Genomic DNA, 26896 nt, shown 5'->3' on the forward strand with positions numbered 1-26896 from the left:
TAAATTCAATTGGTTTTAGTGTATCGTACCAACGGCTAAGACACCAGCCAATATTCTATATTCCCTTTCATAGAACCTTGTATGGTGTAAATAATTCTATTGATAGGAACTTGACCCTGATAAATAATAAAGATATTGATGTATTTAATTTATCTTTAAATCAGCTAAGGAGTTACCTTGTTTATAATAATTAAGGTTATATCTGTATTATTATGTTTTATCTCAAAGATCTTCGAAAAATCTTTAAAAAAAGACTTATTGCGTTTTTAGATTCTTTTGCTATACTGTCATATCATCAGTTTGGATTTAGGTCTGAACCCTCTACATCAGATGCTATAATAACTCTTTATGCAAATATATTGAATAGTTTTGAATTGAAGTTAAAATCTGTTGGTATCTTTTTTGATCTTGCTAGAGCATTTGATACCATTAATGATGCTTTACTATTAAATAAGATCTTTCATTATGGTATAAGAGGTCCGGCTTATAAATGGCTTGAATCATATTAGACAGGTAGAACCCAGGTTGTTAGATTGAAAGCTAGTGGTCAGGTGACCATATCTGATTCGGCAACTATCGTCACTGGGGTTCCACAGGGTAGTGTTCTTGGGCCTATTTTGTTTTTACTTTTTATTAATGACTTGCCTCTCCTGGTTAATGACAGCTACGTAACACTTTTTGCCGACGATACATCAGCAGTTATCTCGGGTAATGACTATCAATCTATCCACTCAAAAGCCACCAAGTATATAAATTGCGGGGTGGTGCCAGAAAAATGGTCTTTTTTTGAATAGTTTAAACACCAATTTCATTGTTTTTACTCCGATTCGAACTATTCAGGACCGGAGCTTACTCCTTAGAGAAGAGTCATCAAGTAGCGTCATCCAACAACAATCCGCCAAGTTCTTGGGAATTGTAATTGATAGACATCTATCGAGGGATCCCCAGGTGGAATCTGTGTGCAATAGATTGTCCCGCAGCAATTATGCCATCTTGCAGCTTCGAGACTATGTGGATGCATATACACTTAAAAGCTTTTATTAGGCCTCAGTGCATTCCACTCTATCCTATGCCTTATTAGCTCGGGGTAATTCCTCCCGTATTGGGAGAGTGCTAATAAATCAAAAGTGCATTATACGTACGATGTTTAGACTTTCCTTCAGAGAAACTTGCCATGGTACTTTTAAAAAAGAAAAAATCCTAAGTATAATTAACATCTATATCTTGGAGTGCGCATGTCAAGTACATAAAAATCTTTCCAACCACGTAAGATCTGGAGATCTTAATTTTTATAAAACTCGAAATGCAGATAAATTATACATTCCTTTTACCCGGTTGGCGCAGGTACAGCATGGTCCGGAAATTACATTTCTTAAAATTTTTAATCATCTCCCATGTAGAATATAGAGAGCTAAGACTTTTCCAACTTTTAATAAAGCTCTTACGACCATGTTAGCTGACTGTCCTTTTTACTCGTTGACAGGGTTCTTTAACTGTAGATTTATTGATTAAATTTAGTTAAATTTGTTTCCTTTCATATCGTTGTAATTTTATACTATTTTATTAGCATTGTAGTTTTTTATTGACAATTTATATGTATACATTGTTATGATTTCGATGGAAATAAACGATTTAATTTGAATTATATAGTATTTATAGGGTTTATGTACCAGGCTGCCTCCAGTAGGATTTCTATTTTTTAATATTTCAGTAGTATATCAATTTATATTAAGTTATTTGCTTTTTTAGATTGTTATTTAAATGTAAATCAAACTTGTAATTTTTATAACAGCTAACGGGGTACATACTTAAATAAATAGTTTTATCTTTATTTTATTCAGTAGGTCTTTAGACTTGGTAGTTTTTCCATCCCAGTGGAAACTCAGTTTTATTACGCCTATATTTAAATGTGGTGCTGCTAATGAAATGATCAATTACAGGAGTGTGAGTGTACAGTCTGCCATCCCAAAACTTCTAGACAGTCTTATTTATGACCAAATTAATTTTTATTGCAAAGAACTTCTGTTAAGTGAACAGCATGGCTTCAGTCGTGGCAAGTCTGCTATTACAAACTTGTTGCTGTATCAGGGTGCTCTGTTAAATGCTTTGGAGAGGGGTGAACAAGTGGATGTAATATATACAGACTTTTCGAAGGCATTTGACAGTGTCAACCATAGCTTATTACTAGAAAAATTGAGACTTTTTGTTTTTTCAGATTGTTTGGTGGCCTGGTTTGCGAATTTTCTTTCTGACAGAGTTCAGCAGGTACAAATTGGGGATGCTAGGTCGCATCTTATCAGTGTGACCTCTGGGGTTCCACAGGGTGGTCATTGTTCTCCCCCGTTGTTCAATATTTTCATTAATGATATTTTGGTTTGCTTTAAACATAGTAATTTTTTGTTATTTGCCGATGATTTAAAGTTTTATAGGGTGATCAGTTCAGAACAAGACATGGTTCTCTTGCAAGATGATCTGAATAGATTGTGTGAATGGTGTGTTGGTAATAGTTTGGCTCTGAATGTGGGTAAATGCAGTTACATTAGTTTCTACAAAAGAAACAAACGGGTAACTTTCTCCTATACTATTGATAATGTTAATCTTAGGTACACTGAAGAAGTAAAGGACCTTGGTATCTTTTTTGATGAACAATTGAATTTTAATACCCATGTAAATACTATTATAACTAAAGCATCTAAGGTCCTTGGTTTTGTACTGCGCAATTGTAAGGGTGTGTCGGTTGAAAATTGCAAAAGGTTGTACATATCACTTGTTGTCTCTTTGTTGGAGTATGGATCAATAATTTGGTCTCCTCTGTACATGAATAATTGTATGGCACTGGAGAGGGTTCAAAATAAATTTCTACGATTCTGCCTTTATAAACTTCGCATTCCAGTTCCTAATGGCCATTGTTATGATGAAGCAATGAACTTGCTGAATATGCGGAGTTTACTTAAGAGACGCACTGAGAATGATTTGATGTTTATTTATAAACTTTTGAACGGCCTTGTGATTTGTCCCGAACTACTTAATAGGATTTCATTTAATATTCCACACTGTAATCTGAGGGTAAATCGATTGTTTTCTTTGCCTTATCATCGTACCAACTATGCTATGCACTCGCCTGTCGAAAGGACCTTGAGGCTGGTAAACTCTACTGGAATTGAAGTTTTGGGAATTTCCTTATTGCATTTTAGGAGTCTTGTTAAGAGTTTGTAGGGTTTTGTTTTTTGAATTAATTTTGCTCCATGATTAATAATTTGAAATACATTTGATCATTGTCATTGATAATACATAATATATTTTGTTTTTTCTTAGCTAATTTTGCATCGTTAATTGTTCTGATTTTGAGAGAATATTGTTACTACTTGTAAAACGGTTTAATTATCCTTGGTATTAAGATTAAGTCTGATAATTATTGTTAATTAGTAATTAGTGGTTAGGTAGTATAGCTTTTATTTCTTTTTCAGAAATATATATATATATATATTTTTGTAATGGAGTTGATCCCGTGTATTATAAATAAATAAATAAATAAAAAAGTCACACTGCCCCAGGCAGCCATCTCCCTTGACGCACCACTTGTGAAATATCACGGTCCTCCGATTTGCACTCACTTGAACCTTCACCTTTTGACTTTTTGTCAAAATGGCAATTATCTGAGTAACCGCAGAACAGCATAATTTCTATTGCAATCAACGACAGAGGAATTAATTGGTTGTCAACTTAATTAACCCAGATATGCCTGAAATATATTTTTTTAAATTTTCTTCTAATTTTTTGGTATATTGTTCCTTAAATCTACCTTTACACATTAAAAGAGATTTTTTTCCTAAAAAATAGCAATTTGTACCATAAAATGGGTGTTCGTTTAAACGGACAGTAGGCACTTGAGGTCTAAAAGGCAATGTAAATAAAACATTTTTTTTGGTAGAATATTTATTGTAAAAATACAGAAAAAAACCCTTATCAAATTAGCTAATTTAAATTTAGGAACTAGGTGTATGGTAGGCCGCAAGGCATCTGATATGTAGTGCCACCTTACACTTTTTACAGATCACAGAAACTTTTCTTGAGTATCAACAAGGTGGTCAATCCGGTCAAATCTTGAATCGACATTTTCCAGGGATGATGGCCGAGATCTTTTACGGTTGCTTCGGCCCAAATTACCTTCAAGAAATGCTTTAGCGATTCTCCTTTGAAACGTTAGATGATCTACTTTGCTATTCTCTGTTTTTTTATGTAGAACCCAGGCATTCTGTACTGCTAAATCCAACATACGACAAAAAAGGGAAAAATTTCACTTCTTGCCTCTAATTGCCATTCGATACAAACTCATATTTTGATCGCTACGGTCAACTCCCCCCATATATTTATTATATACTCTAATAGCTTGTGGTTGTTCAAGGCCTACACACACACGTTTTTTTTTGGCATGTGAAAAACGTGTAACTGTATGAGTTGGTTGTACTCCTACAAAATTTGAAATAACATTTACAATAATATTGTCATTCCAAGACGCAATTATGATGGAACGTTTGTTTGTAGATTGAAAATCCCAGCTGCCTCGTTTTGATTTTCTAAAAATTTTTTTCGATGATAAAGGACAATTTGCTCCTCTGTTCTCTCGCAGAGTTCCGGTGGCTTTTATTTTTCTGTTGGTCAGTTCTTCAACTAACGGAATGTTTAAAAAGAAATTATCAAAAAAAAGATGATATTGGGCATTTATTTTTGAGCAAATTATATCAGCATAGTTCAAAATGACTGAAGGTACCAATCCAATTTCTTTATATTTCGGTATTTCTGATTTGGCGCTTTGATAAGGTTCAAACCAGTTGATATAGCCATAAAATGAGGTACCGACCCAAAGTTTATACCCATATCGTACCGGTTTTCCTTTTATAAATTGTTTTCCTGGATGCCTCCCAAAGTACGGTACCATAGCCTCGTCTATGCTATGCTGCTCAACATGTGGTGCATTTGCTAAACAATTCTTATTTATTATGTTGAAAAGGGGTCTCATTTTTGCAAAACGATCACTCGTATCTAGGGTATCGTTGTTACAGCAGTGAATGTTAGACATAATGTATTCAAATATCAAAATATTCCTCGAATCATCTGAACTTTCCCAATACATTCGTCTTCTACTGACTGAGGAATAGCCGTTTACCAATAATACTCCTAAAAAAGATTTCATTTCATCACAATTTATATCAGCTTTTCTGTTTCGTTTCTAAAGCATACATATTGCTAAATTCTACCAAGAGCTTTATAACATCTTCATCAAAAAACTTGGCAAAAAGCTGAGAAGGGGAACTTTCATTTGCAGCTGTCAATTCTGGTATCCAAGCAGTATTTATTTGGTTATTGTCAATATCGAGATTTTCCCGTTTATATGTTTTTTTCTTATTGGACTTTGATTTCAAAAAATATGACAATGGCAAATTGTCACTCTCATCCCACATATCTTCTTGGCGTTTTTTCATTTCTTCTTGGCTTGTATCTACTTGGCTTTGTATATTTTCACTCTCTTGATCCTTATTGTGAAATTCTGCTTCTGCTAGTAATTGCGATGGTGGCAAGTTGTTGATTGCCACTTCCTGCTCATCACCTGAATCTTCATCCGTGAAATCATCATTCGCATTTGTGGGTGGAAGAATTACTATCTCAATATCGTTAGTTGAGTTCGTGTGGATATCTTCTTCTAACTCAGCAAGAAGATCATTCAAGGTTAGGCCACTAAAAAACACCTATTATTTAATCTCTAACTATTTATAAAAAAAATTGATAATTTCAGCTATATGCCTACTGTATGTTTTAACGTACACACGATCTTAGAGACTTGCGCAGAATCCGAAACCATAATTTATTATGCGATAGTAGCAGAAATGTTTATAAAAACATGTTTTCTACTCATTTGTAAAATATCATGCAATAATAAAATAATTACCGTAAAGTTTACTTACCCGACAGGCCGCAAGTGGATTGGATTATCCATTATGAGACACACAACTGGTTAGAAATTGTTTTTTCACCTTTACCACAAGTCACGACTCGTATTCAACAGCAGCAAGTAAACAAATAAAACTGCTAAAACACGCCTACCAGTATGCCATCTATCCACAAGTGTCAGAACACGTGGAAAAAATTTTAGAATATCGATCTGCAAACTGTTCGATTAAACGTACAGTAGGCATCCCAAATATGCCTTAAGAATATGCCAAGATACCATTGGTAACCGAAGTGACGCGAGCTGTTGCTGGTGATAATACGCAGCTTTGAGAACGCGCCTTTATTGTCAAGTTCAAATGTCAATATTGTGTCTCCCTCCAAATGATAAAAAAAGAATTATTTATTTAGAAAAAGTAATTTTAGAACTTTAAGCTATTTATTATTTATGAAATAACATTTAAATAGATTAAAAGTGTTAAAAACAAAGTTTTTTCACATCCAACATAATGGATATTCCCGTAAAAAAACCTAAAATGGAGGGTAAGTTTATTATCTGTTAGTAAACAAATGTTTGTTTACTACTCTAAACTAGTTTAATTTTGGATGATTATGTGTTTAATGAATGGAGAATTACCGTGGAACATTCCAACTACAGACGGGTTTCTTTAATTGCATAATCATTATTGCATTTTAGCAATATTATATTTTAGTAAATATAATTGTCTCTAAAATAACAGATAATGAAGTGAAGTGTAGGCAACTTGCAAATCACCGCTTTATGCCGCCATAACATAACCTATATCGTTTGTTTTTATGTGTTTTCTGTGTACCAACGTGTTTTTCGGAATACCAGACAGAATTAAATTTCCCGTTCAACAAAATGCTTCGAAGACAAGCCCGTTTACGGCGGGAGTATTTGTACCGCAAAACAGTAGAAGACAAACAAAAAACCATTCAAGATAACAAATCAAAAATTAAAAAAAGTCTAGAACACAATACAGCCATTCACGGTGACTTACAAGAAAAAGCCATACATTACTCAAAAAAACTAGAATGGGAAGATGCAGGACCCTCACAAGCCGCCCTGATGGGTGGAGAAAGTGGTGGAACCATAGCAAACTCACAAGATGATGAATACCGTTATGCCGGAGTGGAAGATCCAAAAATTGTAATCACAACTTCGAGAGATCCCAGTGCAAGGCTCAAAATGTTTGTTAAAGAATTAAGGCTTATATTTCCAAATGCTCAAAGGCTTAATCGCGGTAATTATGAGATGAAACAGCTGATACAAGCATGCAGGTCCAATGATGTCACAGACTTTATAGTGGTCCATGAACATAGAGGAGTTCCTGATGGTTTAGTTATATGTCATCTGCCTTATGGCCCCACAGCATATTTTAACATGTCTGATGTTGTTATGAGGCATGACATTCCTGACATAGGCACAATGTCTGAACAGTACCCACACTTGATATTTCACAATTTTAAATCAAAATTAGGAGAGAGAACTATGAACATTTTAAAATATCTTTTCCCAGTTCCCAAAGAAGATTCAAAAAGGGTTATAACTTTTGCCAACCATGATGACTATATCAGTTTCAGGCAGCACACTTATAGAACTGTTGATAGAGAGATTGAACTATCAGAAGTAGGACCCCGTTTTCAATTGAAGTTGTATCAAATCAAATTGGGAACATTGGATATTGCAGACTCTGCAGACACAGAGTGGGCTTTAAGGCCCTATATGAATACCTCGTTTAAAAGGAGGTTTTTGAGTGATGATGATGGATGGAAGCAGGATGATGATGTGATGAATGTTTAGAATATTGTACTCTTGTGAACATTTTATAAAATTTAGCTATAACTTACTTTTTTCAAAAAGATTTTAAATTAATTACATATATTTTGTTTGCCCCTAATTTTATTATATTAATTAATCACTTACTACTAATGTTTAATTTTTAATCAGCAGACGTTTAATTTTTGTATATATATTATATTTGTTACTTTATTTTTATGAATATAAGTGAAGGAATATATATTGATTTATTTTATTTTCATACAGTGTGTCCCACTTAAGGGTTAGCCACCCCTCTAAAATTTTTGTTTCTTGACCAATTTTCAAAAACTTTTTTTTGTTGGATAGATGGTCAAAAATGGCACTTATGAGCCAAGTTCGACATTTAGAGAAAGCAGGTCATGGCCTACTGTATTCAAGTTTGAAGTGCGAAAAATCGAGAAGTAGTATTAGAGATATTTATTTTTGAAAAATGGTACTGAATTATTGTTCAGACCACTTAAGATATAAGTGTACCAAATTTGGTTATGATAGTATACAGGGTGTTGAAATAAATTGGAGTCAAGTTTTTAAAAGGCGCAATAACATTCTTAATCAAATATGAATATTTTTTAAATTTTTGGCTATTATTGGCATGCGTCTTGAGAACACAATGGTTGGAAATATCCTCTAATAAACAACAATCGATCATATTATCATACTATTTTGGGCTTTACAATAATACAACTTCATATATAAATTTTTTAGTTTTATTTCATTGTTAGGTTGCAATTCACACTTCACTAGTTACTTAATATTGTAATCTAGGCTAAGCAGCAAAAACTGAAAATAATTACCTAACACCAAAGATAATAATACTACCAGTATTTTATCTTTGCTAACACTCAAATTTAAAAATTTAATGCCACAAAACTAAATATTAGTTCCTTCAATATGTCCTCCATTAATTATACATTTTTCTATGCGTCTTCTGTTGTTTACTACCACCCTTCTTAACTGTACCCTGCTTATTTCATTATACTCTTGTCTAATGTGCTCACAAAGATCATGTAGAGTTTGCAGTCTTGATTTGTACACTTTGTTTTTAAGGGTTCCCCAAAGAAAAAAATCTAAGGGAGAAAGGTCGGGGGAACGTGCTGGCCACTGAATTAATGGGCTGTTTCGTCCTATCCATCGATTCGGATAATTCTGATTTAGTCAATTCCGCACTACCACTGCATTGTGGATAAAGAAAAACGGCCGATTATACGTTCGTTCAAGATACCGCACCATACTTTAATTTTCTGCGAATACTGCCTTTTACATTGTATCACCTAATGGAGATTTACGTTACTCCACATTCTAATATTTTGAGATGACACAATGCCGTTTGTAGTAAATGTTGCCTCATCGGTGTATAAAATATTTCTCAAAAATGTAGGGTTAGCCAAATACTCGCCTTGTAACCACAAACAATATTCCATCCTGCGTTCTTCATCCCCGTGTTCCAAAGTGTGAAGGAATATAGGCTTGAAAGGCTTCTTGTTATTTTTCTTCAAACACCTCCTTTTAGTAACTCTAATGCTAGATTGCGGATTAGCATTAAAGTATTCAAGAATTATTTGGTTATTATTATTTGCTCGATTACGATGTAAATGAGGACGTACTCCGCCCACTGAACCCGACTGATCAAACCCGTAGTTTATTCTGGCTATTGTTGAATGGTGGATGAAACCAGGATGTCTCCTGTTAAATTCCGCCGCAGCTTCACGAAATGTTCTAACTCCATCGCCAACTAGCCGCACTACTTCAACTCTTTCGTTTAAATTATAATTACCCATAATTGTTCGACAAGCAGTCAAAATGAACTAAATGCATGAAAACTTTGACAAACTGTCAGGAACATTTTCTTTCATAGCATACTTGGGCAAAATTCCCACAAAATAATTTTTAACCAGACACAATAATATCTTTGGAATTTAACAAACAAACTCATAAAAAAACAAACAAATTAAGCCCAAAATAGTATGATAATATGATCGATTGTTGTTTATTGAAGGATATTTCCAACCTTTGTCATCATCTCAAGATCCATGCCAATTAGCTAAAAATTTAAAAAATATTCGTATTTGATTAAGAATGTTATTGCGCCTTTTAAAAATTTGACTCCAATTTATTTCAACAGTCTGTATACTTTCATAACCAAATTTGGTACACTTATGTTTTAAGTAGTCCTGAACAATAATCCAGTACCATTTTTCAAAAATAAATATCGCTAATACTATTTCTCGATTTTTCGCACTTCAAACTTGAATACAGTAGGCCATGACCTGCTTTCTCTAAATGTCATAATTGCCATTTTTCACCATCTATCCAACAAAAAAAAGTTTTTGAAACTTGGTCAAGAAACAAAAATTTTAGAGGGATGGCTAACCCTTAAGTGGGACACACTGTATATGCAGTTATTATGACCAATATTTGACTATCTATACTATTCTACAAAATTTAAATAATAAGAAACCATATTTAACTTTTCTAGCTGTGGTGTTAATATTTTGAGTTTAAGTACAAATAAGTTATTGTTTTTATTAAAATTAACAAATATTTCAAAACAATATAACATTCTGATAGAAGATAAAAGGTGTTTGTTTGTTGATAAAGCTGCAAAATTGAATATTATTTTAATCAAAAGGATTATAAATATCACAGTAAATATATAAAATGTTATAGATTTAATGTGAGCAAAATGGCGGCGGGACAACTTGAAGAGACAGATTGAAGTTTTTTCATCTTTATTTTCTTTCAAAATTCGACAGGGGACCTTTACCTAAACATGTTGGAAACATGTTTAGTTTATTATAGGTTATTTGTACATGCATTTCATTAATATTAAAAGAACATGCAATATCAGGCTGCATAAATTCCTGAACATCAAATTCATCAGGAGAATAAACTGAAGAATAATATTGTGCAAATAAAGATGCTATTTCATGGCCATTTTCACCCATTGCATCTAAATATTTCACAGTAGATGGAATACTGTTATTTTGTGTCTTATCTCTTATATATTTCCAGAAATATTTAGAGTCACCGGAAATAGAAGATTGGGTTTGCTCAATATAGTTTGAGTAGCACTGATTGGCCTGATTTTTACAGATTGCTCTAAGATTACTGAACATTTCATAGTCTTCAACGGCCTTAGACTGTTTATACTTTGCATGTGACAATTTTTTTTGCAAGACATTTGATTTCAATTCTGCGCTGAACCATATTGGAAACATGAATTTATTGTTAATTTTTATGATATGTACAAAATAGGTGAGAGCGTTGCCCAATGCATTATACAAACAGTCCACATTAGCGTTAATATCAGATGAGAATAAACTATCGCAATCCGCATCAAGAAGGCTGTTTTTGAAGGTGGTAGACAATGGTACAGTGAAAACATCTTGTCGAACTTGCATTGTCTTATTTATTTAATGTAACACGACGTTTCGGTTGGTAAGTATCTCCGTTAAGTGTAAACTGACAGCAAACTACTATTCTATAGGCTTATATACTAGATGTGTGCAGCGATGTGGAAGGGGTGGGGAGGGGACGGAAAGTCATCCGTGAAAAGAGTTGGGGGGGGGGGGGGAGGACACGCCTCTCTCTAGATCCTACACTGTTCTGAGAGTAGAGGCTTCCAGATGTTGGGTATATCGACGTTTGGCTGGCTGAAGATCCTCTGATTCTGTGAAATGAAAGCTGCCTCTACGAACTTCCTCTTCCGCCAGTGCTGTTCCTTGTGCAAAATCTTGGCTTCTGACCAATGGATATTGTGTCCATTATGCCACGCGTGCTCTGCTATTCCGGATTTGGAAACCTCTCCTCTTTGGGTCCAGCTGCGATGTTCCTTCGCTCTGATTTCTAGGGGGCGCTTCGTTTCACCTATGTATGAGTCACCGCACTCACATGGGATCCGGTAGACGCAATTTTTGGTATCCAACATGCCATCTGGTTTGGTCTTTGATACCACGCTTCTGATAGTGGTGCTAGATCTAAAGGCAGTTCTAATATTGTACTTGCTGGCAATGCGTCGGATTTGTTCCGATGTACCCCTAATGTAAGGTATGGGTAGAAGTCTGGTTGTCGTGGTGGCCTCGTCTCTGATTTGATTTGGACGCGGACTCTCCTATGGGTACATTGGTGTAGAGACTTTCGACATCAAAACTCACCAATCTGTCATTGGTCTCGACTTCGATCCCTCCAAGAAGGTCTACAAAGTGGGCAGAGTTTCGCACGAAAGACGCTGCATTTCCCTGGATCGGTCTAATGATCTCCAAAAGGAATTTCGAGAGTTCTGATGTCGGCGAATTTCTAGAGCTCGTGATGGGCCGCAGAGGCATTTGCTCCTTATGAATCTTGGGTAGTCCGTATAGGTGTGGAGGTTTGCTATAATGTGGTGTCAGCCTAAAGCGTACCGCATCCGACAATGTTGAGGAGTACTTTTTTAAGTGCTCTGTAAATTCCTGATGACCTTCTATGGTTGTCGTCGGATCCTTAGATAGTAGCCTGTATTTGCCTTTGTTCAAAACTTCCTCAACCTTGTTTTCGTAGGTTTCCAGGTCCATAATCACAGTTGCATTGCCCTTATCTGCAGGAAGAATTTTGATGTTCTTTTCACTTCTGAGGTTCCTGAGAGCTGTTTCCTCTTCTTTGCTGATGTTCTGCGAAGGTTTCTGTTTTTTAAGTGAGTCTAGAGCAACCCTTACCTCGTGTCGAAATTCATCGGCCTCAGGACGTGGTAGGTGGATTGATTCTACTGAAGACACTATGTCTATAAAGGATGGTTTTGAGGATATGGCGAAGTTTAGTCCTCTGTTTAACACCTTTTGTTCAGCATTGGTAGGGGTTCTTTTTGACACATTAATGATAGTGGCGGGGAGGTTAGAGGTTGGTGCTGGTTGAGTCCTGTTGGTTCGTCTGGATTTAAGGTTTTGGAGTTTTGAAAGGTGGCCTGCTCTTAGCTTTTCTCTTAGTTTCTGGCAAGTAAAGTCTATTTTGTCAAAGATTGGTTGATGGTCTTCCTCCAATGTAACTTCTTTGATTTCTTCGAATCGCTGAATGCATTCGATTTCTATTTTTGCTTTCTTCCAACGGTGGTAGCTAAGTTGAGATCGCAGCAGCTCCATACTAGCACGTTCAAGAATACGTTCTGATCTTCTACCTGGTATAGCGGTTTTGAGACGTAGACCAGTAGGAATGACATTGGCGTCTCTTGTCTCTCGCAGGAAGCTGATGTGTTCCTCCTCCTTGATCATCTTTATCTTGGTTTTCTCAAAGCCTTTAAACGAAACGTCGTGTTACATTAAATAAATAAGACAATGCAAGTTCGACAAGATGTTTTCAAGAAGGTAGCTGTTAAGACCTGCATAATCTGCATTCTTGAAGTCGTGTATTTCTTCACAATAATCAAGAGATTCAAAATTGTTTAACTTTATAAAAATCACCAATGCAGGATGATGTCGATCACATTTAACTAAAAGATCATTTGAGCATGATAAGGTATCATTACTATTGTTACTAAAAATTATTGATCTGATACATGTTAAGGTATGGCATTGTTTCTAGTAAAGATTCTGCAGGCCCCACAACACCACTACTAAACATTCCAAGAGAGTTATTACACCAGTCAACTTTAGTAGATTAAAATCACCGGCAATCAAAATTGAGCTGTCACCATAGTCTTCGGCCACCCTCTCGGTTGTCTCACAAAAACGTTGGTAGTCTTCGGGTTTAGAATTGGGAGGTGTGTAAAAGCAACAAAAAATTCGTCTCTATAGGCAGCAATTCAGACTCGAGCGAACAGCAATAAGTACTCCACCATTCCTGGTTTTACCAGTCCGTTCAAGACATCTGTCCCGTCTATAAATAGTAAAGCTATGCAGACCCAGTTCACTGTCCAAGAAGTTGCTGTTCAATGAAGTTTCACTCAACATCATCACACCATATACTGAAGTTGAAGCATTTTTGCAAACTTCAACCAACTTTGTTCTTAAGCCATTTACATTCTGATAATAAACTGTCACCTCATTAAGAGCTATCAATTGCCTTGTATGTGTACATTTGGTCTTTTAAAATTTACATTTGAATTTCTGGGTTTATATTCAAATGGGCGAAATACAATTCCATCTGGCCAAAAAGATTGATCAGAAATTATGTCATAATATTTGTCACTTACACCAACTTCAAATGATTATATGCCATTACGAGAAGATAGCTGATATACAACTACGTCTTTGTTGTCATCTATCTTCGCCTGATTTTTGACAAAGTCAATAATGGTACCCTCACAGACTTCTTGGAAGCCATCAGATGTGACAATTGTACCGGACACCCTTCCAACATATAACCATTTCTTATGAGTCACTGGTACTCCAGATAAATGTAGGTTTTTCCCTGTGCCTCTTGAAACAGCTGGCTTGGAGGCAGTTTTATTGTTAGGCTCCAAAGATGATGTTCCAGGGCTAGATTGTGATAACTCAGGACTGATTTTAGAAGACCCCGAACTGGTTAGAGAAGATCCCAAGTTGGTTTGTGTAATGGCGAGACTGACCGCTGTCTCCAAAGCCTTTTTTGACCCTAATGTCTCTTTATCCTGAGTTCTAGAGTTGTTATTATAGGGACTCTTTGGTTTATTGTTGTGAGCTGGGGCTGGTGATTTTAAACCATTTGGTTGGAATCTTGACATGTTGATGTTTAAGAACTTTGAGTTCAAATCACTGGTGCTGGTTGAAGGAGCAGAGTTACCAAGCTTGAAAGTATTGCTGTCAATTTTATTCAACATAACATTGACTAGCTAACAGAGAAACAAAAATATCATAAATATTTTTTGTAACTGATTCAAGCTTGGTGTTAATTTTGGACTCCATAACATCAAAAAGACCTTGGATCATTTCTTTAAGTCCCGTCATAATGTCATCAGTTGATATCACATCAATATTGGTAGGTGTTGTGTTAATCTTTGCATAAAATAGATATACAGCATTTGCACCAGGCAAGTAATACAGGTTTTTGCAATAAAACACATCTAACCTCACTTGAAGAAAGACCACTGCAAGATTTACAAATAGCTTTTCTACACCTTTGGCATTTGAAACTAAACAAGACATTATTCTCTTCCTTAAAATAGCAATTGTTCTTATATAATTCACAGATAAGCTGAATATCCTTACCCATTCGGTCATCTGAACCACCCTCACCCATTGTAGATCAGGTAAGACAGTATAACCTTAACCCTTATGGAAATGACTAAAAGCACTGCCTTATAGCACAGTATACACAAGTTCAATATTAGAACTCACAGATCACAATTTCAATTTATTCAAACTTAATACATTTGTTTTTTATACAATTTACTTTAAACTGCACAATGGACTATAAATCTGTGTGTGCAGTAGTTAATACTTACATTTTTAAGAAATACTTAAGTAAATGAACAATAAACAATAATAATAATAATAATAATAATAATAATAATAATAATAATAATAATAATAATAATAATAATAATAATAATAATAATAATAATAATAATAATAATAATAATAATAATAATAATAATAATAATAATAATAATAATAATGAGGTTATATAATGTTAATTTATGGAAGGAGACTAAGCTAATTTAGTGGAAATCTAGTGAGAAGGAATTAACAAGTTAATCTAGCCAAAATTATTAATAGCTATCTCACTATCAATAAGCCATTTTTTAAATCTATGATTAATTTGACAATAGTTTGTTCTTAGTGAAAGAGGCAGGAAATTGTACAGTTTGGGACCAAAAAAATAGATATGTCTCTGTATGGCTGAACTATTTACTAAAGGTATATTAACATTTTGCCGAGATGAATTTCTAGTATTTAATTGATGAGATATTTCCTGTTTATAACAAAATTAACAAAGTTTTCCGAGCATTTCCCCAGACAATAATACCATAGTTTAGAATTGATTCAATTAAAGATAAATATATAGTTTTAAGAATTTTAATTGGTAGGATGTTACGTAGCTCATAAAACTTATAAATCAACTTCCTTATTTTAGCAGTTACAAATTCGATGTGTGATTTCCAAGTTAAATTTTCATCCATGAATACACCTAGATACTTAATATTACATTTTCTTTTAATGGTAGAATGACATTTGCAGTGCAAAGATTGTATATCGCGACAAGACTAATAGATTTATGTGGCAACACTGCCTACCTGGTTTGTTTGCAAAATGCACAGCTGATAAGTTTAACATTGTATTATAATGAGAAAAACTGTTTTTTTAAATCAAACTTGAGCCTCTGTGTCATTTAAACAAACAGATGCAACACTTTTCACAAATTAAAATGACGAAAAAATCACAAAAATTACTGCGTTTAAATACGGCACAAACAATAAACTCGCGTGATGTTGCCACTCACGTCAATCGATTGGTCATAGTAGAAATCCCAAAACTACCAAATTTTATTAAAATCGGATTAAAAATGACGACGATATTGCAGGTTTACCGAAAACCTAATTTTTAGATTTAGCCCGATATTTTGAAAAAGATATCGTGTAGATATTGTGGATCTTAATATCGCATCTCAGTCGGCTTGGAACAGCACAACTTTTTCTCCATTTAACCGAAAATATAGCTACTTACGAAATCCCCATGTATATCATTTTATCTGGGACACCCTGTATTCGAGAGCACCTTCGTTTCCCTTTTGAAGGCAAAATTATTTTCAAGAGTCTTACTTTCAATAATCCTTCCAGATAACACTATTAAGTTTGTCCCAAAATCCTTTTATATTGTAGATCTAGAAGTTACTGGTGTTTCTCGAAGTGGCAGAGTCAGAAAAAAGTCCTCTAAACTGATGGACTTTGAGTCTCCAGATGAAATAGAACGAAACTATACGAAAAGACCGTCATCCGCTAAGCGGAGTGAGACTTTCGAAATGATAAGCTCTCCACAAAAAAAAGCTCCAAAAGTGGAAGATGTAAGTAACAGAAACTACTTACTCCTGTTGCAGCTTTCATTGATTTTTTTATTGTTTTAGATTTTTAATAAGGATCCTCCCCCGTACGATAATTTTATAAACCATGAAAGTTTAAGTGAATCAGAGTATGGTAGTGAATACGATCACCACATTAACCACACTGAATCCAGCCTGGACGAATCAATTGATTCTGAAAGCGATTTCGAAGAAACCGAAGGCGGCTTTAAGAGACTTGACTCCTCTAGAAAAAAACAGCTGATTATTAAAGATGGAAAAATTGTTAAAACAGAAAAAATAAAAGGTAATAATAAAAAAAATATGAAATTATATGATTAATAAACGTTTAAATTGCAGACATTACATCAAGTTTAAAGTTGTCTTCAAAAAATAGTAGAAGTCCCAAGAAGAGTACCTCTAATAAGGGTCTGACGGGTCCTCTGTCGGGCTTCCAAACTGGCGTAACCACTTACGAACACGTGAACGTTTCCCCCCCAAGCCCGAGATCCAAAGACTTTAAAGTGAGCGGAATCAAACCAATTGACGTTGCAGCACATTTAAAACTGCTGGGAGAGAGTTTAACTATCATTGGGGAGAGATTAAAAGAGCACGAGGTACGTTCTACAAATACTGAAACCTTATTTTTTAACCATCAAGTGTTGTTTTCTGTTTTCTTTTTTTCATCTATACACTTCCATTCTCTATCTAGGAAATGAGGAATTTAGACTTAATCATTATGGTATTCCGTTTTTTTCGCTCCTGAGTTTTTAATCGGATGAAACAATGTTTTACATAAGATATTTGTTTTTTCCATACAATAAAATTTCTTATAATAATAATATTTATTAAATTCCTTTCAAAATACAAAAGCCTGTAAGGGCGTGGAACATTGTCAACAAGAGAAAAGAAAGCAAAAAAAAAAATGTGATAGTTAAGTTTACCAATGGGGTTCCATCAATCTCTAAGAGAATTGTACGAGGTCCAAAAAACGATTAAGTGATTCCTTGGTAATGTATTATTTTAACGCTGGGGGTATGAGGTCTAAGCTGAAGCATTTGAAGCAAACAATATCCACATGCAGTTATGATGTAATTTCGTTGGCTGAAACATGGTTGTTTCCGGACATTTTGTCATCTGAATTGGAGTTTACGGCTTATGAAGTATTTTGATGTGATAGAAGTGCCCTAACAAGTGCTAAGAAGGATGGTGGGGGAGTTTTACTCGCTGTGAGAAAGGAGTTAAAATCGCGATTAATTAAACACACTATTCATCGTTGGAGCAAGTTTTTGTTTCTGTATAGCTTAATCTTAAGAATATTGTTTTTGGTGTAGTTTACCTGCCCCCCAAATCTGATGTGGGTCAATACACTGCTTTCTGTGATACAGTACTGGAGATCTTGGAGGCCCATCCGAATTGCTTATTTACTATTGCAGGAGACTTTAACCGCTAGCTGCACTTTTGCAGTATTATTCAGTGAAACCAAGTGGTTTAAAATATTTAAAAAAATTATAAGATACATATCTTGGAAATTACAGATCATAAAAAATTGAAATTTTGCAGTTTTATATAAGTGGATATGCTCTTTAGAAATAAAAGCCATTTTTAAAAAAATAATCGCTAACATTATAATATGAATTTCAATTGTGGGACACAGTGCAGTGGCGGCTCGTAAAAATTTTAGGGTGTTCTGCAATTATTATTAGCAAAAAAAACTGAATTATTTTTATACTCGTATATTACTTATATTTCACCTACTACCTATTTTTTATCAATTAAGTCTATTCTTCGTTCTTTCCTGGTGGCAAACTTTGTTATAACTTTTTCATTAAAATTGTTAATTTTAGAGATAAACTTTTTTTCAATAGATAGCATGGAAAGTGCTGTTAAACGATCTTCGGTCATTGAATTTCTAAGAAATGTTTTGACTCTTTTTAATGTCTCTCCGAAAAACATCTCTTCGCCTCTGATGTCGTCATGGGAGTAGTTACCACAATTTCCAATAATTTTTTTGTCTCCTTCAACGTATCTCCTAGATTGTTGGTTACTAAAAATTTTAGAACAGCTAGTGCGCCATTTAATGTCCTGCAATCATTTCTTGAATATAGAACAGATAGTTCAGTTCGTAAACGTTCTTTATCAAGCATGGGTTAAAAGGTACATCCGGGAAGTGAGCTTATCTTCAGGAAATTTGCCACAATATTCTCCAAAGCATTCGGAAAAGAAGAGTGATGCAACTATATAAAGATGTTCTTTAAATTGAAATCTATCTTTTGCGCAATTTATAATAATATCACAAACTTCTAAAGCAGAAATCCGGTGATCAAATTGGCTGTTATTTGGGCGTTTTCGTTTGTTTTCTAGTGGCTCATCGCTAATTATATTTGTTGCCTCACTAATAATGTTATCAATATTATTTCGAACTTGAATGATAATGCGTTCAAAATTTTCAACAGCGTTTCTTACTAGAGTAGGTTCGATTTTTCTTTGTTGTAATTGATTGACTAGGATATCTACGTGGGGCATTACATGATGGAAAAAAGTCAGCCAAAAATTGAAAATAGGATCATTCAATGCACGCCGAATAGAAGCGGCTGCACTAAAAACTGTGTTATTGGAAAATTGATCCTCTATTTCATGCATACAATCAATGAGAGAGGCTCTATTTTCATACACAACATTAGGTTTGTTCTCACTGCAAATTTCTTACAAGTTTGAAACTGTTTCCAAACCATTCTTGATGCGCATGTGTAAAATATTACAACTTCTGATCGATTTGAAACCGTCTGTGCGAACATCAAATACGGGTTGAGTGGAGAAGAAAAATAACCTCACTTTTTTATGCCAATGGGAAATGGAAAAATAAATAAAACGTAAACAAAAAAAAATACACACAAAACCCACTACAACCTTAAAATAGCTGTATATTATTAATAGAGTTTAAGATTGTGTGATTATTTGCTACTTACGGGCTTACTCTAAAATGGTCGACAAATTCTATAATAGTAATAGTTATAGGGACGCAGTAAATCAAAATAGTTCTCGTAGAAGTAAATCTTTCTTAAAAGTCTGTGTCGGAATCAACAAAATTTTGATAAGATTCTTTCGACGATTCAAAATCACTCATTTCCTTAATGTTTATTTTTAGACTAATCCTACAATTTTTCAAAACAAATAGCAAGGGCTATATACAAAAGGATAAAATACAAACAACAATTTAGAGGTTATGTTTTATTCCGAAGATCAGCGTTGACTGGCTGCACGAATTCTCTGACACTTTGCTTGAAATAAATCCGAAAACAAGTCTGACTATCAGATGACAATCAGAAATTTGTGTAAGAACATCAAACTTTTGGTTTGAAACCGATCAGAAGTTTCTGTGCGAACGCATTTTACTCTATTGCGCATGTTTATTTGTCGAAAACTTGTTTCTTACTGCTGTGAGAACAAACCTATTAATGGTTCGTATATTAAAATTCCATCGGGTGTTAGAGCCATGAGGGATTCTTTTGTTCACAATTTTATTCAATACTTCTACTCGTTGTGGTGAATTATTAAAAAATCCCGAAATGTCTTGTAAATTTCCAAAAAATATACGTACTTGCCTATTTGCAGAAGTGTACAAAGTACAGTGTACAGTGTACAAAGTGAGCAAAAGGATACTTTTTTTTTATTAATGCTTGAACGCCTGCAGTGTGGCCACTCATCACTGCTGCTCCATCGTAGCTTTGGGCAATCAGTTTGTTGGGTGAATTTGGAATTAAAGGCTCAATAACAGTTAGAATCGGTTTACTAAGTGTTTCTGCATCACATTTTTCAGGAATTAAGTAGTTCCAAAATCGTTCAATTGGTTCACCATCGCAAAAATATCTAAAAATAACAACCATTTGAGACTTTGCAGCAACGTCCGTTGTTTCATCCGCCATGATTGCCAGAAATGGCGAATGATTAATTTCTTCAATTATTTGTTCATGACAGACTTCAAGCGTACACTGTAATAAATCATTCTGTATTTCTTTGGAGGTGCCATTAAATACGGAAGATTTCTTTAGATGATCACTTAGAGTTGCGTCTAATTCAGCAGAAAAGTTGATCAACCCACGAAATATCCCCGGATTCTCAGAAATATCACTTTCGTAATGTCCCCGAAGAGTCAGGTCAAATGCTCCACAAAATTTAATACAATTTATAATTTTTGATAAAATGTATCTATTTTTTGAGACATTTGCATTATGTTTTTGTATATTTAACCAATACGCAGAATCTAATTGTGTTATTATATTAGTTGATCCTAATAACGCCAATTCCATACAATCCGCCATTTCCAATTATGAAGATGGCTTTTAGAGTTTTCATGCTTTTTTATTTTCAAACTCAAATTTTCTAGATCGGTGATCCCTATTTCCGTCCAAGCTTTATCGCCACCAAAAAGTAGACAGGGAAAATAGTATAAAGAATTCTTTTTGTTACAGCCACAAATCCATTCATTTTTTAAATAAATGTCTTTATTAAATTTACGCGTATAACTTTTTCCTCTACTTACACCAGCTTTTTCAATAATAATGTCTGGCAATGGTCTACCTTTTGCTTTTAACTCAAGTTTTTCTTCATAAGAATGTTGAGAAAATCTCTTCACATTAATTAAATTAAACACCACTTCCATAGATAATAAATAATTATTATATTATTATTGTCAATTCAACAAAACAAAATCCGTACACGAACAAAATCACACACACCGTATTGTTTTTAAGTTCAACTCGCCGCGCCGCGCCGAAACTACCCAAAAACTGCCAAGCCGCGAAAAAAAATCCCGAGCTCAAGTCTCAAATTGCATTTTCCGCCTAGAGCCAATAACACCTCTACAAAAGGACAAAGCGCTCCATAAAATTTTGCTCGTGACGTCACGCGTTTGGGCCATGCACTTCGGGTTGATTTTCAGGTGAATTCAGCTGTTGACACTGCCGTTGTTCGTCCACGGAAGGCTGCCTGCAACGCTGCCAGACTTTACAGATTATATCTTTAACTGCTCTTACTTTACAATTTAGTTAAAAAAAGAGTGCATCCTTATATCTCTTTTTATAATTTAAACTTCAATTTTTTCAAATTTTATAATTTATCTAATACCTTGTTACTTGCCAATAGAAGTTCTTTCTATATAAATCTGACAACGGCGCATCTACTAGTTGTGCCACCTGATGAAAGGAGAGGTTAGGTTGTTTATATTTATGTTCTGTGGTTGCCGGTATTTCTGCGAGATCCGCAGTAAACATTAGCTCATTTTTGTGTTTTTTCTAAAGTCGGAACTGTTTATTTCCGCGAAACGTGTATGTTATATTTAAGTAAACTCTTCGCGTACTTTTAAATCATATTTTCGGACTAAAAAAATCCTCGGAAAAACCGGTGCTCCGGCGCGCCGGCCGGGTGGCGCCGCGGTTTTATTTGTTTATATCAGACTTTAATACTTTAGTTCGTGTTTAATTTAATGTTTTTCTCCGAGTTCGGCTTGTAGTTAATACCAGAGTGTAAATATGCCTCAAAAGTGTTGTGTTCCGGGTTGTAACGGAAACTATAAAAACGGACCTAAAGTGCATGTCTTCGGTTTTCCTAAGGATATAAATCTAAGGCGAAAATGGGTAAAAGCCATACACAGAGATGACTTTGAGCCCACAAACAACACCAAAGCATGTGAAGCTTATTTTCCTGAAGGTAGTATAATAAAGAGTACTCAAAGCAAAAGTACAAATGCAAAAGTCCTTGAATTAAGCAAAATTGACTTTGGCGAGCATGAGAAACAAAATAATTTTAACAGTTTTGAAGAGTTTATTAAAAAATTTTCTGCTTTTAAACTACCGAAAGATTGGTTTACTGCTCACAGTGAGTCTCAAGACAGCAAAGAGCTAACAATTTTTAAAATTGAATACACACCTGGTCCATGCATTAATTGGGCAATTGTTTTTAATTTTAATTTAAATGTTGAAACTTTTTTATATAGTGAGCCAGTTTGTGTTTTAACATCAACATTTAAAACTCCATATACTTCCCATAGTTTAGATGATTTATATGCAATACTTATGAAGCAATAGACCTTACTATTATTACCCTGCCTTTGGAGGAAAATGTTATAATGTAACCAATAATGACAAGCCCGACTGTGACTTAAATCCAAATACTGCTACCGAGACTGCTACCAATACCCTTGGCAATACTATTCTCGATCATGTCAAACCATTAAATGACATAAATAAAATGAAACATGTGTTCAATTTTGTGTCAAACATACTAAAAAGTTTTTAAAACATTGAAGGCAACAAAATAGTGCATACTTTAGATTTTATTTGTGAACAATTAGCTTTGCTTACAACTGAAAAGGAAAGGTACAGTTTTTTAAGTAGTACAATAATTTTGACTTCTATAATCTATACTATTAGTCCTCATGCATACAAGTATTTAAGAGATTATGGATCTTTAATTTTACCACATCCTTAAACTATAATGGGTATTTGTAACAAACACATGACCGATCCCCACATAGATAAAAAAAATGTTTTTAACTTATGCCTGAAATGTGTTTAGTTTACTAAAGGCTGATGAGAGATTTGTGACACTACTTTTTGATGAAATTCATATTGGCCCTTACATGGACTATAAAGGCGGTAATATCACTGGAACATCAGTCAATAATAAGTCTCTAGCTTCCTCGGCATTTACTTTTATGATTACAAATGTGTGTTCCAGCTTTAAGGAAGTAGTTCACATAGCTCCCATATCCAAAATGACATCAGACATACCTCATAATTTTATTAAGACAATTATTGAAAATTTAGAGGAGATTGGGTACATAGTTTTTTGTGTTACAAGTGACAATAATGCCATTAACGGGAAAGCCATGAGTCATTTTTCAACTGCAGACCAACTTAGCATTGTTTATCCTCATCCCATAGATAATCAGAGACCACTATTTTACCTATTTGACACAGTTCACTTACTTAAATGTGTATTTAATAATTGGCTTAACTATAAACCAGACCAAAAATTTTATTTTCCTGATTTTGACACTTCGAAGAAAAAATGTGTTTCTTTTTCTGCAATTAAAAAATTACATGAACTGGAGTATGATAAGCTTTTAAAGCTTCTAAACTCAATATATGTATTTATGTGTATATAATAAAATTTTTTACTACTTGATGGTATAAAAAAATTATTATAAATATCTAAATACATATGTTGAATTTTGGCGCTGATGTAGGGGAGTTGGGAGTCTGCATTTAATATTACACCATAATATTTAATCTGACATTCAACCAGAACTAAAACATACCTTTGAATGTTTCCTGAACTCTATTCTATTCCTAGCATTTATGAAAATAAGCCAAATATTGAGATATAAGCATATGAAATCCCTTGGTTTTTAAAAATCGGTGGCCCACATCGAAGACGTCAGGCGCCAAGCACTAAGGCCTTGTCTTTGAGTAGGTGTTGCTAGAGCTGGAATAAATGCAGCGAATTATCGGGTTATTTCAGCGTACCATTCAGATAGACACGGGGGTGGCAGGGAACAGCGCGGGTGTGCGAAGGAGCGCGTAGAGCACGATCGTGTGGACCAGATGATTATTTCGAATCGTCGACCGGAACGACGGTACTTTACTTTACTCGGCTGCTGTTGACTCACTGATGCACTGGAGGTGCTGGCGCTTCGGCTGTGATGACGCGAGAGGGTTTGCGTTTTGTTTAATTGATAAAATAGGTGTAAAAAATATGCGAAACGGAGATTTTTTCTTTTTTTTTTTGGTTTTGGTTTATAGATCATATTTTTAATAGATTATTTAATTTTCTTTGGAGCTCTGCAGCACTGCAGCACACATAGACCACCCGCCACTGACACAGTGTATATTAATTTCTACATTAATCTTTAAAAATGTTTAACCTGTTCTTAAGTACGTTTAAAATAATATTAAGTATTAAATGTTCTACATTTTAAAGATTTGTTAAAAAACTTTTTGGGTAAAACATATTTAATAATTTATATTAAATATTTTTATTTTTTTTAAATTATAATTAGAGTTGGTATTTTAAAAAATCATCAATGTCGTCATATCTTATTTTAGGGACACTTTGTATAACTTTGTTTTTAACAAAAAAGAACGCAACTAAAAATACTAATGGATGGGTCCGAGGATTCTTTTGAGAAAAAAATAGTATATGAATTATTTATTTCAAGTCACAGATTCACACTGTTTAAAAATTCAGGTAAAAATAGGATTGCGATGTTGCCTGTTGATCAATCAACGAATTTGAGTTTTACGTTAATGAATTATAACAATATTAATAACTATGAAAAAAGGGAAAATACAAACTTCAGTTAAAAGAAAAAATCGAGAAAAACATAATGAAACCATATTTAAAATGCTGAATAACAAATACCCTATTATTAATTTTTCTTATTAGTCTTAAACTATAACTGTGATATTTTTTAGGGCCAAATAGCAGTGTCAGGAAGTCTTTCAGTTTTGTTGGATTCGTTGCTTTGTGCCTTGGGACCTTTAATGTGTTTAACGCAGCAAATTCCAGAGTTACAAGAAAACTGCTGTACACCGGAACAACTCACAAATACTCTGGATAATGTGGCGTTTATCATGCCGGGTCTTTAGATTTATGCTGAAAGGGGGAGTAATGTAATAAGTATTATTTTATTTTAAATCGAGATAATAAAATTCATTTATTTTAAATTATTTATTTTAGTACATTTTTTTGTAGGCATGTTGTGTATAAATTAAATAATCTATTTCTACTCAATTTGGAATCATTTTCATTTCATCTATAGTAGCACATGGTAATAGCGAATACTGTCTTAACCAATAATATTAATAATACTGAGTCGTAAGTGAAATTTAAGCATTGAACTTATTTATGAAATATCAAGAAGTCAAATAGCGTTTTTCCACTATTAATATGTTTGTGATATTTATTTCGTATTTTAACAATAATTGTTATTTCAAATTGGTACAGTTTCATTCCTGACCCTAGTGTCAATTGACTTTAGGTCTGGAGATCTTTAGGGCCGTCTCTGTTTCCAGTGAGCCAGAAAACCGTTATATTGGAAAACTACTTTTCTGTCCTAAAATGGGTGAAATCAAGAATCAGTCAATTTCCCTCTTCAAATCTCCAGCTAAGGACTGTATTTAGCTATGCTTCTTAAAATTCGAGTCAGATACACCCACTACCCAAGTAACATTTTCTCAAGCAGTTGGTTTTTAAAGTTGCCTTTTAGCCGCACCAAGGTTCTGCAATAGTCATTGGCTTGCTTGATGGAACTATTTAGATTAAATTTTGTGCTAATAGGAACTAGGAACCTTAGGTAAATTAAAAATCTAATTAGTTCTAGTCAAGTGTCAACAATAACGTTGTTATGGCCATAAACGAGGGCTTGATGGTTTTGAGATAATAAGGTTTTGGAGAGGTTATATTTCAGCATTAATTTGGCAATCAAAATTCCAATATAGAACGATTTTAGCATTAAAATTACCTATTCAGAACCATATGGTCTTGAATCAATTGCCTAACTATTTGGCACTTTATACGGCCTATTTCGGAAAATATAGCATTTTTTAACACCTAAAGGACTTGCTAAAAGTCATATGGATAATAAGATAACTTTCTGGGATAAGGTTTAACCAACTAGTCACAATAAAACACAGTTTGCGGACGGTCGTGACTATTAAATCCTACGTCATTTATTCTTAGAATACAGGGATGTCTTGGCACAAAATTGTAAGAAGTGGTAATTTTAAAAGAAAAGTGAAGGGAAATTTCCAACGAATTACAACTGGTCAGGTAAATATGACAAATAAAATATTGACAATTTTGGATTATAACGTAAAAAAAATTTAGTTTGCAATAGATACACTGGAAAAAGATAATTCTCGTAATTTAACTGATGGCGGTCTTGGCATTGAACCTGATCCTCTAGAATCAGATATTCACGATGCCAGTACCAGTGGCTTAACAGAAAAACAAAAATATGAAGTCCAATACTATACAATTTTTAAGTTTTAAATATTTAAAAATCTGCTTTTTATATGTATTATATTTTTGTATTTATTAAATTTACTAATAAAAAGATTCAAAATTTATAAAGAATATAAATCTAAACATAAATTACCT

General features: G+C 34.0%; 2 protein-coding genes across 2 annotated transcripts; both read left to right on the forward strand.

Annotated features, from left to right (window-relative positions):
* Window positions 1-6313: 6313 nt before the first annotated feature.
* Window positions 6314-25464, forward strand: LOC126742184 (HMG box-containing protein 4). The gene is made up of 5 exons (XM_050448762.1): window positions 6314-6489; window positions 16557-16738; window positions 16799-17039; window positions 17093-17349; window positions 25210-25464. The coding sequence occupies exons 1-5, from the start codon at window positions 6456-6458 to the stop codon at window positions 25381-25383; spliced, it is 888 nt and encodes a 295-aa protein (XP_050304719.1). The 5' UTR covers window positions 6314-6455; the 3' UTR covers window positions 25384-25464.
* On the forward strand, window positions 6646-7988 carry LOC126742183 (U3 small nucleolar ribonucleoprotein protein IMP4). The gene has a single exon (XM_050448761.1). The coding sequence runs from the start codon at window positions 6830-6832 to the stop codon at window positions 7769-7771; it is 942 nt and encodes a 313-aa protein (XP_050304718.1). The 5' UTR covers window positions 6646-6829; the 3' UTR covers window positions 7772-7988.
* Window positions 25465-26896: the final 1432 nt, after the last annotated feature.

The sequence above is a fragment of the Anthonomus grandis genome, chromosome 11 (genome assembly GCF_022605725.1).
Source record: "Anthonomus grandis grandis chromosome 11, icAntGran1.3, whole genome shotgun sequence".
NCBI classification, from domain to species: domain Eukaryota; kingdom Metazoa; phylum Arthropoda; class Insecta; order Coleoptera; family Curculionidae; genus Anthonomus; species Anthonomus grandis.